The following is a 16,941-nucleotide window of genomic DNA, read 5'->3' as shown; positions in this document are numbered from 1 at the left end:
CATACACAACGGGTAGACTATGGTCCTCTCTATCACTACTGAGGGACCACATACAGAACGGGTAGACTGGTCCTCTCTATCACTACTGATGGACCACATACACAACGGGTAGACTGTGGTCCTCTCTATCACTACTGATGGGCCACATATACAACGGGTAGACTATGGTCCTCTCTATCACTACTGATGGACCACATACAGAACGGGTAGACTATGGTCCTCTCTATCACTACTGATGGACCACATATACAACGGGTAGACTATGGTCCTCTCCATCACTACTGATGGGCCACATATACAACAGGTAGACTATGGTCCTCTCTATCACTACTGATGGGCCACATATAGAACGGGTAGACTATGGTCCTCTCTATCACTACTGATGGACCACATACAGAACGGGTAGACTATGGTCCTCTCTATCACTACTGATGGACCACATACACAACAGGTAGACTATGGTCCTCTCTATCACTACTGATGGACCACATACATATAAACGGGTATACTATGGTCCTCTCCATCACTACTGATGGACCACATACAGAACGGGTAGACTGGTCCTCTCTATCACTACTGATGGACTACATACAGAACGGGTAGACTATGGTCCTCTCTATCACTACTGATGGACCACATACATATAAACGGGTATACTATGGTCCTCTCCATCACTACTGATGGACCACATACAGAACGGGTAGACTGGTCCTCTCCATCACTACTGATGGACCACATACAGAACGGGTAGACTATGGTCCTCTCTATCACTACTGATGGGCCACACACAGAACGGGTGGTCTATGGTCCTCTCTATCACTACTGAGGGACCACATACAGAACGGGTAGACTATGGTCCTCTCTATCACTACTGATGGACCACATACAGAACGGGTAGACTATGGTCCTCTCTATCACTACTGAGGGACCACATACAGAACGGGTAGACTATGGTCCTCTCTATCACTACTGATGGGAGGAGGAGTGTTTAAACTAGGCACTGGGGGGGTGGGCAAAATGAGAAATAGTGGGGTAGCCAGTGTAGATAGCGCCCTGGGTCCAAGTAATGGGAATGGGGGGCAAAAAGAGTAATAGGGGGGTAGTCAGTGTAGCTACACCCAGGTCGCTAAAAAGGTCCATTTAGACAACGATTATCGCTCAAAAGCCGTCTTTTGAGAGATAATCGCTGTGTGACTGCGCTGACATCCTGCAGTATTCGCTACCCCGTCGCTCATCATCGTCTTTCAGCGTGCTGACGATCAGCGATCAGTTATCAGGGGTTCACAGCGGCATACAGCGGATATTGTTTTATCCCGCTCTCTGATGACAGGCGGGGTATGAAGAACGCAGCAGTCCAGCTCTGCTCTCCATATCTGGCACGGAGCGCTCCGCTGTATAACAGCCAGGCGCTCCGTGCAGAAAACATCTGGATGCAGAAGACAAGCGGGGCCTCCCTGCTTATCTCCTGCAGCCTCCGCTGGCAGCACAAGGTGATCGCTCCTCCTGAGCTGTAAACGACAACGACATCTTTTAAGTGATTATTGTTGCGTCTAAACCAGCCTTAGGTAATGGGAAGGGGAGGGGTTAGTACCGTTAGAACTGACAGATCAGCCAATAGTACCATTAGTGGCATAATGAATACAAAGAACAAAAATACCCATATAAAGTGTATGACCACGAATGCAAGGAGTCTGATCAGTACAGTGAGCGAGCTTGTGAGAATGACCGATGAAAACTACGACATAGTGGGAATAACAGAGACATGGCTTGATGATAAGTGCGATTGGGCAGTGAATTTACAGGGGTACAATCTCTTCAGAAGAGACCGTGGTAAACAGAAAGGGGGAGGGATATGTCTGTACGTTAAATTGTACTTAAAACCAAGACTACAGGAGGATATAGGGGCAGGAGATGAACAGGTGGAATCTCTGTGGGTAGAAATACAGGGAGGAAGAAAAAACTAAATCCTGATAGGGGTCTTCTATAGACCACCAAAAGCAACAGAAGAAACTGAAACCTTACTACTAAGGCAGATAGAAGAGGTGTCAAACCGCAACAAAGTAATTATCATGGGGGAGTTTAATTATCCAGATAAAATATGGGATAACGAGACCTGCAAATCTCACAGGGGGGATAAGTTCTTGAGAACAATTAAAGATAATTACCTGAACCAACTTGTGCGGGAGCCAACGAGAGGGAGGGCCACTCTGGACCTAGTACTAACTAACAAACCGGACAGAATCATGGGGGTGCAGGTGGAGGGGCACTTGGGGAGCAGTGACCACAATATAATCTATTTCCAGCTGTCGTTCAATAAGAAGCCTCATCAGGGAGCGACAAATAAACTAAACTTTAGTAAAGCAACATTTGATGAGCTGAGAGCTACTATCGGTAACATTAATTGGGACAACATCCTCAAAAATATCAGTACAGACGACAAATGGGAGGAGTTTAAAAGGATCCTAATCACCTCATGTGAGCAGTTCATTCCCTTTAAAAATAAAAGAATCTCAACTAAAAGGAAACCAATGTGGCTCGACAAGACGGTAAGAGGGGCAATAAACGAAAAGAAGAAAGCGTTCAAACTACTAAAGCAACAAGGCAGCGAAGAAGCACTAAAATCATACAGGAAAGAGGGGGCGTGGCCAGCCACTGATGGAGTGAACGTGCGAGTCCTCTGCTCCCGACTGAGCCGCCGCAACAGAGACTGTTCAGCCGCCGCAGGACCGCGCTGTACTTACCATGGGACGGAAGAGGGGGTCAGAAGTCCAACAGCCACAGCAGAGACCCCCACACCCGGAATGGAGCGCTTCCTCTGCTCCCCAAGCGGACCGCAGCTGCAGAGGGGAGCATCCAAGATGGCGCCGCGGCCCGCAGCACGTGGAACAGCGGGAGAACAGGAGGCTGCGGCTCACAACCGCGGCGGGCGTCCCACCCCGCATTTGTCCGCGGCATCAGAGCAGGTAACAGACAGGCCGGGGAAGGTGTCCGGGGCCGCGGAATCCCTGAAGACAGAGGGGGCCGCGGCGGGAGATGGCGACATGCTGGAAGAGAGGGGGAGGGGAAGCTGTCCTGCAAGGGACGGAGAGGGGACTCTCCCCCCCCCCCCCCAATAGAAGGTATTGGAGAATCCGGAGAACTAACTCCTCTGCTGCAGACATCCCCTGGACGCTACCCTGAGGCTCCCAGTCAAGAGCCTATGAACAGTCATATTGTCCCTTATACACCCCATGCAGCTTGGGGGAGCTCGAAGGAAGAGAGCAGGGCCCCATAGTCACCTCTAAGCAGAGGGGCGAGAAACATACAGAGGCTGACCCCCACCGCAAAGACCCCAAAACAAGCCGCAGACTTGGAGGAGAATGACAGCAGAAGCCCACGGCCCACGCCACGCTTCAGCCCTCCAGATAATGGAGGCTCATATCCCATTGATGATGATTGGGATTGGAGGGCTCACCTTAAAGCCATAAGCCCATAAACACGATATTGCTGCCCTTCAAAGAGATATCAGGCATGTTGGGCAAAGGGTAGAAGAGGTGGAGGAGACCCGAAACACCATCCAGAACACCCTAGAAGAACATGCGCAATAGAAATAATAGAAAAATTAATAGAAACCCAAGCCCATCAAATCGCTGAACTGACTAACCACATCGGCGATATTGAAACCGCCAGAGGCGAAACAATCTCCGTATAAGAGGACTTACAGAGGAGGTGAGCAGCAGTCAATTGGAAGACTGGGTTAGTGAGTTTTTCAGCCACCTTCTGGGCAGACCTCCAGACAGCGCCCTGCATCGCGCATGAGGGCCGAAACCAATCTAGTCTTTCGAGAACATTCGGTGTCGGTCTATCCTGACCTCTCTAAACGCACCCTCCAGCTTCGAGGGGTCCTGAAACCTCTGCTAAATGTTCTGCGAGACATTCCGTATAGATGGGGCTTTCCCCTCCAACTGCAAGCTAGAAAAGGAGGAAAGACGGCAATCTTCAGAAATCTGGGCGATCTACCCAAGTTCTTGGGGACCCAAATTGCGAACCCGGACTGGCCCAAAATAGGAGGTCTACCGATTCCTCTGCCCAGACTGGAATGGCAGGTGGTGGAGAGAGGCGACAGAGGAACAAGAAACAGCGCCGGGAGAGAACGCGACAACGACTGACCTTAACACACTCGAAACATATGGGTGTAACGGGCGTCTGATGCCCCGGGACCGAGCTGGAGCCCCCGCATTTAGGAATGTCCAAGAATATTAACATGCTTCTGAGGTTGTTCGCCCCACTTCTTTCCTCACTGTGGTCAGCGCTTCTAAAGGTCTTGCGGCGGGCTTGGATTTTGTCTTCAGATACAAGCTCCCCCCCTCCCTTTTTTCATCTTCTGACGGTGGTCCGGCCGGAGGTAGACCTCTGTTTCTGGTCTCCTCCTCCCCTGCATAGGTTAGGTAGCCCTGGGCTACATTAAAAGTTAGAGAGCGACGGGCTTACGAGTTTAGCCAGTGGAGGGTTCTCTCTTTTCTTTGTTTCTTCCTTCTCCCCCTCTTCTCCATATAATCGGATTCCTCCTCCTAACCGGCCCAGGACTGTCACATGGTCTTTGTTTCCCGCCATGTCTAGTCTGACGGGGGCTGAATATTCCATCTAGAAGAGGTCAAATACTTCACCACCTGCAAAAAGAGGGGACGAAAGTACTTGTATTCCACGAGACGCGCTTCAGGGCTGGTGAGATACCAAGTGCTCCGACAAATGTTACCCCCGCAGCCATTGTACTAGGGGCGATTTCCACCTGAGCTTGACTCCTCCTCAGGTAGGACCTCTGTCCCGCGGGTGGCAATACGTTGGTGGATCTGTGGCGTTAGGGACTGCACTCCCCACTCATCAGCACATACGGCAGATTGGACTACCTGTGGGTTTCCCATAGGCTTCTAGATTTTCAACCGACTAGCTCGGTTGGTCCCTTTATTTGGTCTGACCACGCCCCGGTCTACGCGGAACTGGCAGGCCTTCAAGGCGAGACTCGTACAAAAGGATGGGGGTTAAACGACAACTTATTAACCCCTTAATGACGCCGCCCCCCTTTTTCTTTTTCCATTTTCGTTTTTTCCTCTGCCTGTAACTCCTTTATTCATCCCTCGCCGTCGCTCTATGAGGGCTTGTGTTTTGCGGGGCGACCTGATACCTTTATTCTGCGGGTCGGTACGATTACTGCCATACCAAACTTGGAGGGTTTTTTACTGTACTACTCTTTTTTTCAAAGACATTTAATTTTTTTCAATTATTTTCTGCGGTCATTTTGTTTTCCCGTCGCCGTAGTTCAGCGAGGCTCATTTCCTGCGGGACGTCCTGCAGTTTCCGTTAGCACCAATTTGGAATACATACGAGTTTTTGATCGCTTTTTATTGTGTTTTTTCTGGGAGACAGGGTAATTAAAAAAGTGCATTTCTGGCATTCTTTTCTTTTTTTCGGACGACGTTCACCGTGCGCAGTAAATAATGCGCTACTTTCATAGATTGGACTTTTACGGACGCGGCGATACGAAATATGTATTTTTATTTTATGATTTAGATTTTTTAATAATAGATATGGCAAAGGGGGGGGGGATTTAAAAACTGTTTTTTTTACTTTACTTTGAAGTCCCCCTGGGGGACCACAACCAGCGATGCTTTGATCGCTCCTGCAGTTGACGTAATGCTATAGCATTAGGTCATACTGCATTCTGACAGGCAGTCTATCAGGCTACCCCTGGAGATGGCTTGATAGGCAGTCTGGTAAGGCAGCCCTGGGGCCTTTCATTAGGTCTCACCACGGGGGGCCGTGCGGGACCCCCGAACATTGTTCGGGGGATTTAAATGCGGCTGTCAGAATTGAGGTACCTATACGTCATGGAGCGGGAAGGGGTTAAAGGACCGTCCTTGTGTACAGGATGTAACAACCATAGCGAATGTCATAAAAGATCACCAAACAGATGAAACTCGGGCCCCACACAAACGGGGGGCTTTAAAAGTGCTCTGAGAGGAACGCTGATCTCGCACGGAGCTAGACTAAAAAAGAGAGTGCCCAAAGGAATTGGGGAACCTACGGTGGCAAACAAGAGCCCCCGAGTCACACACTGCGGGCAGAAAGGTCAGCCCTCCGCCAACGTATAGCGTCAATCTCAGACCAGAGGACGTTGGCATACAGAGACCGGAGAGAAGTGCGGGCGCTGGCTGGCCCATGCCCTTCACCCCAGAGGGCCGCAGACGGTCGTCCCAAAAATACATAAGGCTGGGGGGATCCGGCTCTCTCCCAGCGAGACATCTTGGAGGAACTTCGCCTCTATTATGATAAGCTATACAACATAGAGAGGAGAAGAGGAGGCACCCGGATGAGTCTGGGGCTCGGGACCTCGACTTCGCCCATGATCAGATCGTAGAGGAATTGAGGAACTATAATTAGGTACAAGTCCGGCCCCCGGGGGGTTCGGCGAGATTTTATAAACCTTTAAAAGGAGAACTTTCTCCGCTCCTAAGGCAACTCTTCAACGTGGTTTCTCGGGGATGCCCCTTCCCGCCTCAGGCTCTCCAGGCACATATTGTAGTTATTCCAAAACCGGGAAAAGACCCCGCGCCCCTGCGCAAACGAGACCCCGCCCCCTGCGCAAACGAGACCCCGCCCCCTGCGCAAACGAGACCCCTCCCCCTGCGCAAACGAGACCCCGCCCCTGCGCAAACGAGACCCCGCCCCCGCGCAAACGAGACCCCGCCCCCTGCGCAAACGAGACCCCGCGCAAACGAGGCACCGCCCCCTGCGCAAACGAGACACCGCCCCCTGCGCAAACGAGACACCGCCCCCTGCGCAAACGAGACACCGCCCCCTGCGCAAACGAGACCCCGCCCCCTGCGCAAACGAGACCCCGCCCCCTGCGCAAACGAGACCCCGCGCAAACGAGACCCCGCGCAAACGAGACCCCGCGCAAACGAGACCCCGCGCAAACGAGACCCCGCGCAAACGAGACCCTGCGCAAACGAGACACCGCCCCCTGCGCAAACGAGACACCGCCCCCTGCGCAAACGAGACACCGCCCCCTGCGCAAACGAGACCCCGCCCCCTGCGCAAACGAGACCCCGCCCCCTGCGCAAACTACAGGCCGATTTCGCCGATTAATGTAGATGTAAAAATGTTCACCAAAATAACAGCTAACAGACTGGCAGACACATCCCTGACCGGATCCATAAAGAGCAGGGGGAGAGAGGCCAGGGGCATTACCATTAAGTCCATCTCCCCGATGCACAGGGCTAGAGAGGGAAAAGGCCGCTATGCCAGCTGGCGTTCGACAGGTTCAGGTGGAGGTATCTGGAGGAGACTCTTCGACATCTGGGATTGGGGCAGAGAATGAGGATCATGGCATTATAGAATTGGCCCTCGGACAGAATTAGGGTCAATGGTGCCCTCTAAGATACCATAGTGACCCGTAATGGCACCCGGCAGGGATGCCCTCTCTCGCCGCTGCTTTACATTCCATCAGTGGAGTCCTTAGCTAATGCTATTAGGAAAACGGCTTCAGTTAGGGGGCGAGCTGAAGGTTCCTCTGAACATAAGATGGCATTGTTCGCGGATGACCTCCTCCTTTCCTGTCGAACCCCAGAATGGGTCTGCCGGTCGTGATGAAGGAATTTACTGGATATGGGCGGGTGAGCAATTTCAAGGTCAACCTCCAAAAATCTTAAATGTGACTCTCAGTACAGTTCCCCTTTAAAAATGGAGATCCTCATCCATTAGATACCTAGGGGGGCAAATTCCTGCGGACCCCGCCCAGATCTTCAAATTACATTTCCAACACTGGAGGGAGGAGGCGGCGGCGACCCCGGAGGGAGGAGGCGGCGGCGACCCCGGAGGGAGGAGGCGGCGGCGACCCCGGAGGGAGGAGGCGGCGGCGACCCCGGAGGGAGGAGGCGGCGGCGACCCCGGAGGGAGGAGGCGGCGGCGACCCCGGAGGGAGGAGGCGGCGGCGACCCCGGAGGGAGGAGGCGGCGGCGACCCCGGAGGGAGGAGGCGGCGGCGACCCCGGAGGGAGGAGGCGGCGGCGACCCCGGAGGGAGGAGGCGGAGGCGACCCCGGAGGGAGGAGGCGGCGGCGGAGGCGACCCCGGAGGGAGGAGGCGGCGGCGGAGGCGACCCCGGAGGGAGGAGGCGGCGGCGGAGGCGACCCCGGAGGGAGGAGGCGGCGGCGGAGGCGACCCCGGAGGGGGGAGGAGGCGGCGGCGGAGGCGACCCCGGAGGGGGGAGGAGGCGGCGGCGGAGGCGACCCCGGAGGGAGGCGGCGGCGGAGGCGACCCCGGAGGGAGGCGGCGGCGGAGGCGACCCCGGAGGGAGGAGGCGGCGGAGGCGACCCCGGAGGGAGGAGGCGGCGGAGGCGACCCCGGAGGGAGGAGGCGGCGGAGGCGACCCCGGAGGGAGGAGGCGGCGGCGGCGGCGGAGGCGACCCCGGAGGGAGGAGGCGGCGGCGGCGGCGGAGGCGACCCCGGAGGGAGGAGGCGGCGGCGGAGGCGACCCCGGAGGGAGGAGGCGGCGGCGGAGGCGACCCCGGAGGGAGGAGGCGGCGGCGGAGGCGACCCCGGAGGGAGGAGGCGGCGGCGGAGGCGACCCCGGAGGGAGGAGGCGGCGGCGGCGGCGGAGGCGACCCCGGAGGGAGGAGGCGGCGGCGGCGGCGGAGGCGACCCCGGAGGGAGGAGGCGGCGGCGGCGGCGGCGGCGGAGGCGACCCCGGAGGGAGGAGGCGGCGACCCCGGAGGGAGGAGGCGGAGGCGGCGACCCCGGAGGGAGGAGGCGGAGGCGGCGACCCCGGAGGGAGGAGGCGGAGGCGACCCCGGAGGGAGGAGGCGGCGGCGACCCCGGAGGGAGGAGGCGGCGGCGACCCCGGAGGGAGGAGGCGGCGGCGACCCCGGAGGGAGGAGGCGGCGGCGACCCCGGAGGGAGGAGGCGGCGGCGGAGGCGACCCCGGAGGGAGGAGGCGGCGGCGGAGGCGACCCCGGAGGGAGGAGGCGGCGGCGGAGGCGACCCCGGAGGGAGGAGGCGGCGGCGGAGGCGACCCCGGAGGGAGGAGGCGGCGGCGGAGGCGACCCCGGAGGGGGGAGGAGGCGGCGGCGGAGGCGACCCCGGAGGGGGGAGGAGGCGGCGGCGGAGGCGACCCCGGAGGGAGGCGGCGGCGGAGGCGACCCCGGAGGGAGGCGGCGGCGGAGGCGACCCCGGAGGGAGGAGGCGGCGGAGGCGACCCCGGAGGGAGGAGGCGGCGGAGGCGACCCCGGAGGGAGGAGGCGGCGGAGGCGACCCCGGAGGGAGGAGGCGGCGGCGGAGGCGACCCCGGAGGGAGGAGGCGGCGGCGGAGGCGACCCCGGAGGGAGGAGGCGGCGGCGGAGGCGACCCCGGAGGGAGGAGGCGGCGGCGGCGGCGGAGGCGACCCCGGAGGGAGGAGGCGGCGGCGGCGGCGGAGGCGACCCCGGAGGGAGGAGGCGGCGGCGGCGGCGGAGGCGACCCCGGAGGGAGGAGGCGGCGGCGGCGGCGGAGGCGACCCCGGAGGGAGGAGGCGGCGGCGGCGGCGGAGGCGACCCCGGAGGGAGGAGGCGGCGGCGGCGGCGGAGGCGACCCCGGAGGGAGGAGGCGGCGGCGGCGGCGGAGGCGACCCCGGAGGGAGGAGGCGGCGGCGGCGGCGGCGGCGACCCCGGAGGGAGGAGGCGGCGGCGGCGGCGACCCCGGAGGGAGGAGGCGGCGGCGGCGGCGACCCCGGAGGGAGGAGGCGGCGGCGGCGACCCCGGAGGGAGGAGGCGGAGGCGGCGACCCCGGAGGGAGGAGGCGGAGGCGGCGACCCCGGAGGGAGGAGGCGGAGGCGGCGACCCCGGAGGGAGGAGGCGGAGGCGACCCCGGAGGGAGGAGGCGGCGGCGACCCCGGAGGGAGGAGGCGGCGGCGACCCCGGAGGGAGGAGGCGGCGGCGACCCCGGAGGGAGGAGGCGGCGGCGACCCCGGAGGGAGGAGGCGGCGGCGACCCCGGAGGGAGGAGGCGGCGGCGACCCCGGAGGGAGGAGGCGGCGGCGGCGGAGGCGACCCCGGAGGGAGGAGGCGGCGGCGGCGACCCCGGAGGGAGGAGGCGGCGGCGGCGGAGGCGACCCCGGAGGGAGGAGGCGGCGGCGGCGACCCCGGAGGGAGGAGGCGGCGGCGGCGGAGGCGACCCCGGAGGGAGGAGGCGGCGGCGGCGGAGGCGACCCCGGAGGGAGGAGGCGGCGGCGGCGGAGGCGACCCCGGAGGGAGGAGGCGGCGGCGGCGGAGGCGACCCCGGAGGGAGGAGGCGGCGGCGGAGGCGACCCCGGAGGGAGGAGGCGGCGGCGGAGGCGACCCCGGAGGGAGGAGGCGGCGGCGGAGGCGACCCCGGAGGGAGGCGGCGGCGGAGGCGACCCCGGAGGGAGGCGGCGGCGGAGGCGACCCCGGAGGGAGGAGGCGGCGGCGGCGGCGGCGGCGGAGGCGACCCCGGAGGGAGGAGGCGGCGGCGGCGGCGGAGGCGACCCCGGAGGGAGGAGGCGGCGGCGGCGGAGGCGACCCCGGAGGGAGGAGGCGGCGGCGGCGGAGGCGACCCCGGAGGGAGGCGGCGGAGGCGAGCCCGGAGGGAGGCGGCGGCGGCGGAGGCGAGCCCGGAGGGAGGAGGCGGCGGCGGCGGCGACCCCGGAGGGAGGAGGCGGAGGCGACCCCGGAGGGAGGAGGCGGCGGCGGAGGCGACCCCGGAGGGAGGCGGCGGCGGCGACCCCGGAGGGAGGCGGCGGCGGAGGCGACCCCGGAGGGAGGCGGCGGCGGAGGCGACCCCGGAGGGAGGCGGCGGCGGAGGCGACCCCGGAGGGAGGAGGCGGCGGAGGCGACCCCGGAGGGAGGAGGCGGAGGCGACCCCGGAGGGAGGAGGAGGAGGCGACCCCGGAGGGAGGAGGCGGCGGCGGAGGCGACCCCGGAGGGAGGAGGCGGCGGCGGAGGCGACCCCGGAGGGAGGAGGCGGCGGCGGAGGCGACCCCGGAGGGAGGAGGCGGCGGCGGAGGCGACCCCGGAGGGAGGAGGCGGCGGCGGAGGCGACCCCGGAGGGAGGAGGCGGCGGCGGAGGCGACCCCGGAGGGAGGAGGCGGCGGCGGAGGCGACCCCGGAGGGAGGAGGCGGAGGCGACCCCGGAGGGAGGAGGCGGCGGCGGAGGCGACCCCGGAGGGAGGAGGCGGCGGCGGAGGCGACCCCAGAGGGAGGAGGCGGCGGCGGAGGCGACCCCAGAGGGAGGAGGCGGCGGAGGCACAGTCCGTGGCATCCACATACAGCAGTACCAAGACTCGTCGGTTCTCCCTGCTTGCCACCTACCATCAGCAGCCCTTTAGAGTGCGTTTTTCCCCGCCAGGTGATCACAGCCACCCCCCACCCCTCCAACTCGGTAACAGCGGTACGTGTAACGGGTGACTTTTCCCTGCTTGCCCCCCACCATGTTCTTTGCAGTTCTTGGTCTCGTTGCTGTAGTGGATTTTGCAGCGGCCGTCACGTTCAGAAAGGCATGCAGGGAAAATAAAGTGTGTTGGGTGGCGGAGGGGGCACCGACTGCAGCGGCTACCACGTTCTACAATCTCTGCACAGAAATTGAAGTGTGCTCGGCAGCGGAGGGGGCACCCACACCAGAGTATGGTCAGCAGCAGAGGGGGCACTAAGTGCGCCATGCGGCACCTTCAGAAATCACCCCTCCTTAATGTGAGTGTTGGGGCTGGCGTAGGGGGCACTCCGAGCGGTCGACAGAACTGCAATGCTGTGTACAGAAAGGGGGAGGCAAGCGCAGGGAACGGGAAGCAACGGAGCCGCTCGCAAACGTACATGTCTGCCGTCCTGCGTCCGCTACACAGTAGCAAGTCTTCACCTACACTCACAAGCTTCTGCAGCCAATCATCAACGGGGGGCATAACATGGCTGTCAAACAACCTAAACCTTGTCTCCACCCTTCTGTCCCGGTGGTGTCAAGATACACTAATACTGAATACCTCAAGGAGAAGAGGATAACTCCTCACCAGCACAGGTTCATGAGGGGTCGATCGTGTCAGACCAATCTGATCAGTTTCTACGATGAAGTAAGCTCTAAGCTGGACCTGGGAGAGCCTATTGATCTCGAATATCTGGACTTCTCTAAAGCATGTGACACCGTGCCACATAATAGGCTGATATATAAAGTGAGAAGCTCAGATTGGGTGAAAACGTGTGTATCTGGGTAAGGAACTGGCTCAGAGATAGAAAGCAGAGGGGGGTAATAAATGGTTCATACTCTGATTGGGCCCCCGTCACTAGCGGGGGGGCCACAGGGCTCAGTATTGAGCCCCATTCTGTTCAATATATTTATCAGCGACCTGATAGAGGGGCTGCACAGCAAAATATCAATATCTGCAGATGACACAAAATTATACAATATAATTAATGCAACGGAGGACAATGTGCGGCTACAAACGGACCGAGATAAGCTGGGGGATGGGCAGACAGAGGGTCAAAGGTCAATCTAGAAAGCAGACCAGCTGTAGACTTACAGCTAGCCAGCGTTAACCTGCGGCGGAATGGGGGTCCCTACGGCCGGGTGGGAGCTGCCTGCACACAAGGGGCTCCTTCTGGCCACGAGCAGCTTGGAAAGCTATCACAGAAGCTGGTGTTTCACGGGAGGAGAAAGATCCTCCCACGTGAAGGTGCCGAGCGCCACCTACTGGCAGCCGCCTGCAGTACTGCCCCGTGCAGTGTGCTGGAGTCACATCAGCAGGCTCTCACCGCTAAAACCACCACAGGAGGCAGCAGCAGCGCACAAACGTTTACGGGCCGCCGCCGTCCACTACGCTCCTCTATACAGAGCAAGAGGGAGGAGCAGACGATGGTACGGCCTGAAGACACTCTTCTCCAGCCATCGGGCCAGTGGAGACCTCGGGACGCGTTTGCCCAGGCATCAATTCCATCCCGCCCCCTCGTTACGCCCATCCTCACCGGGCCCACCCCGCCACCTCATTGCACCCGACCACCTTGCTGTGCCTACGCCATCCACTTGTTGTGCCCACCTCAGCCCCCCTCTTATCGGCCCGACCGCCGCGCTGTGCCCGCCCCGCCCCTTATATACACTTCACACATCAACCTTTCATTTTAGCTTTTACCTGTACTGGGAAAGAAAAAAAAAAAAAAAAACCTCGGCGACGATCGGCGGCATCCAGAGGACCGACCTCTCTGGGGACCGCCAGACTCGCTACAACACATGCTTATCCTACTGGCTGGAAATGCCAGGCAGCCATCTTGTCTGCAGCCGGGTGAGCGCAAGAGGGCTGTGGACATGCTCTGTGCAGGGAGGGGAGGAGGTGAGCTGTGACTATTGTGAATGGTGGTCCTGTGTTATCTATACATAGGTGTCTCCTCTCAGTGTAATCCTGTCTGTACAGGGAGGGGAGGAGGTGAGCTGTGACTATTGTGAATGGTAGGTCCTGAGTTATCTATATATAGGTGTCTCCTCTCCGTGTAATCCTGTCTGTACAGGGAGGGGAGGAGGTGAGCTGTGTCAGACTCTTAGTTCTAGTGGACATGTGCAGGGAGGGGAGGAGGCGAGCTGTCAGACTATTAGTTCTAGTGGTCGTGTGCAGGGAGGGGAGGAGGCGAGCTGTCAGACTATTAGTTCTAGTGGTCGTGTGCAGGGAGGGGAGGAGGTAAGCTGTGTCAGACTATTAGTTCTAGTGGTCGTGTGCAGGGAGGGGAGGAGGGGAGCTGTGTCAGACTATTAGTTCTAGTGGTCGTGTGCAGGGAGGGGAGGAGGGGAGCTGTGTCAGACTATTCGTTTTAGCGGTCGTGTGCAGGGAGGGGAGGAGGGGAGCTGTGTCAGACTATTCGTTTTAGCGGTCGTGTGCAGGGAGGGGAGCTGTGTCAGACTATTCGTTCTAGTGGTCGTGTGCAGGGAGGGGAGGAGGTAAGCTGTGTAAGACTATTCGTTCTAGCAGTCGTGTGCAGGGAGGGGAGGAGGGGAGCTGTGTCAGACTTAGTTCTAGTGGTCGTGTGCAGGGAGGGGAGCTGTGTCAGACTATTCGTTGTAGTGGTCGTGTGCAGGGAGGGGAGGAGGTGAGCTGTGTCAGACTATTCGTTGTAGTGGTCGTGTGCAGGGAGGGGAGGAGGTGAGCTATGTCAGACTATTAGTTCTAGTGGTTGTGAGCAGGGAGGGGAGGAGGGGAGCTGTGTCAGAGTATTTGTTTTAGCGGTCGTGTGCAGGGAGGGGAGCTGTGTCAGACTATTCGTTCTAGCGGTCGTGTGCAGGGAGGGGAGCTGTGTCAGACTATTCGTTCTAGCGGTCGTGTGCAGGGAGGGGAGGAGGTAAGCTGTGTCTAGTGGTCGGTGTGAGAAGGATTTTAGGATTAGTAATCTAAACGCTGACACACGTCACCATAATCATCCCAAACACTTTTCCATCTAATATAGAAGGCCATTTGTGAAGTCACTCACCAGGCCGGCAGTCAGAGACGGTGCGGATTGTCCCAGTGACTGATTCCTCATGCGGACCAGGTTGGATGCCTCTCCTGTTAGCTGGCCCACACCGCCGTGGATGCTGCTCGACAGCGGAAGCAGGTGCTTCCCTGGAAGAAAACAACATTCATCAAGACCGACATCTCGAGCCTCAGCGGCGGTAACACTGGGACTGCGCCACGACTCACACCCCTCAGAGCCCAGACCCCGCATGGTTAACAGCGCCACGCCTGCAGCCTTACTCCGATGTACCGCAGACTGGTCACCATGGAGACACATAACTGTGCGTTGAAGCTGTGGGCGCAAACCAGACGACGTCTCCTAAGACCGGTCTCAAGCGGGAGAATTGGAATAGCGGAACGGCGGCCGGCGCGGAGGATCCGCAGCAGATGCAGGCAATGAAAATGTATGTAAGAGTCGCAGCATGCGTCCGACGCGCAGCCCCTCTGCTATTGACATTGCGGATAGGCGGCGGCACAGCAAAAATAAATAAAAAAAGCACTTTGTACTGCGCATGACTGAGGGCGAGCGCCCGCGGGGTCACCGGCCGGGGTCACACATGCGGGATCCGAAGCCTCGCCGTCTGCCATAAATAAGATGTGGCTGCAGAAGGGGTCAACCCTGAAGGAGCTCTATAAAGGGGCCCCTAGGACCGCCCATCAGTGCCCCATGGTGGGGGCCGCCACTCAGGACAGATTAACAGCATTGTACAACAAAGCACTTAAACCTCCCCCCTCTCAGAGCTGAGGGTCTGTCGCAGTGTCTGCCACAACACATCAGAGCACACCATGTGACCGGCGGGTGCTGACCCGGCATTACACAGAGCCAAAAAAACGGGATCGATGCGCGCTGGTGCGAACGGGGCCTAAAGGTGCCGTTACAGGGGCCAATTGTCACGAATAGGTGCCCCCCGATAACCGGGCTGAGCGATCGGCCCACGGAGCAGTAAGCAGAGGATTCAGTTCCAGCAGGCGGCACGTCTCCCTGCACAGATCACTCAGCCCTGGGGACAAAGCTCGGCCGGTGGAGCCGCGAGTCGTGACATGGGGACAATAATCCAGCAGGTGGCAGGAGCGCGTCCGTCCGCAGCCAGCAGCGGCCAAACTGCCTGCAACTGAAGCAAATGTCAGCTGTGCGAGGTGGCAACGAGTCTGCAAGACCCAGCAGGAGGCAGCAAACCATCTGCAGCGCTCCGCAGGGAAGAGCCCGCACGCTGCGATGGCCGATAGCAAATATTCCCCGAGCGGCTTCACTCACGAGAAGCGGCGCCTCCTCCGCACACTAGCAGACTACTCACCCGCCACTGCAGAGGTCAGGCTGCCGCGCCGCAGCTTGCAGTCGTCCTGGCTAAGCTGGCGGTGCAGCTTCACTTTACCGCTGGAGGAGAAGAGGTCGGGGTTACTCAGTTTCCTGAACAGCAGAGCAGCCGGCGGAGGAACGCAATCCTGAAAGAGAAACACAATGGCGGATTATGACATGCGGGAGCGACCGCCATCACGTTACACACCGCGCCAAAGGAGACCAAAACTAGAGGGACAAGCGCATCACATGTCCGGAGGGCGGACCCACACCAGTAATGGCGCCAGCTCCATCCGATCGCCCCGTTACTCTGCGTTTATACCATCATCCTGCGATCTTACTGGTTGTCGGGCGAAGAAAGTAACAACACAGAATGCGCCCGCCGGACGATGGAATCTTCGCACAAGAGCCATGTTTGGACTTTTTCTATTGAAGCGTGATTCTCCCGTGTTTCCGTGTTTCCGGTCGCGCTTCTAACGCTGATATCGCGCTCGCCCGTGTAAACATGACAGAAAGCAGTTTGTTGGGGCACCATGATGACAGATCCCCGAGGGGTGGGATGATGGGTGTTGTAGTAAGTCAGAGGGCACCGCACATAGCCATCCTATCACCCCATTAGCCATGCACTGACCACAGGGGGCGCTATGATCTACAGCTACCTCACAGATCCTGGAGCAGAGGGAGATAAGCGTCACATCAATCCACATCCAATAAGACTAGACAACCGCCCTCACTGCTCACGGTGCCGGCCGCGGCCCCACATCTGTGCAGCGCTCATCCCACAGACCCCCGCGGGCATCTCCTGGGCACCCTCAGTCAGCGGGGGCGACAGCCGCATCCTGAGCGCCGGCGATAACAAGGCAGTGCCAAGATACGAGCGGCGGCGTAATCACTGGCACCTTCCATCTTGTAATTTAGAAATACGCCACATCAGGCCACGCCACCCGCTAATCCAGTGCCAACAGCCCCCCCCGGGGGGCGCCGCACACACGACCCAGAGACCACGTCCGACAAGGTATTAGTAGGCCCTGTGGACCAGACAGCGAGCAGACGTGTTGTGGGGTTATAGCAGTTACCCCTCAAAAAGATCTTTAGCACTGGAGGGACCCAGAGCCTAATGGTCCATGAATACAATGCGAGAACTACAGCGACTACTGAC

The 16,941-nt window shown here is 59.9% G+C and overlaps 1 protein-coding gene across 1 annotated transcript in view; it reads right to left on the bottom strand.

The window, feature by feature from the left end:
* MAST2 (microtubule associated serine/threonine kinase 2) overlaps positions 1-16,941 on the bottom strand; it is a 199,379-nt gene that overhangs the window by 162,224 nt on the left and 20,214 nt on the right. Inside the window, exons 2-3 of the mRNA XM_066598027.1 lie at positions 15,781-15,928; positions 14,463-14,593 (exon numbers count right to left, since the gene is read on the bottom strand). Of these exons, the coding sequence (XP_066454124.1) occupies positions 14,463-14,593; positions 15,781-15,928 (279 nt within the window). The remainder of the gene's footprint in view (positions 1-14,462; positions 14,594-15,780; positions 15,929-16,941) is intronic.

This window comes from Eleutherodactylus coqui, chromosome 3, assembly GCF_035609145.1.
Source record: "Eleutherodactylus coqui strain aEleCoq1 chromosome 3, aEleCoq1.hap1, whole genome shotgun sequence".
Lineage (NCBI taxonomy): Eukaryota > Metazoa > Chordata > Amphibia > Anura > Eleutherodactylidae > Eleutherodactylus > Eleutherodactylus coqui.
Note: the sequence above shows the minus strand (reverse complement) of the source record. Positions and strands in the feature narration are given on the sequence as shown.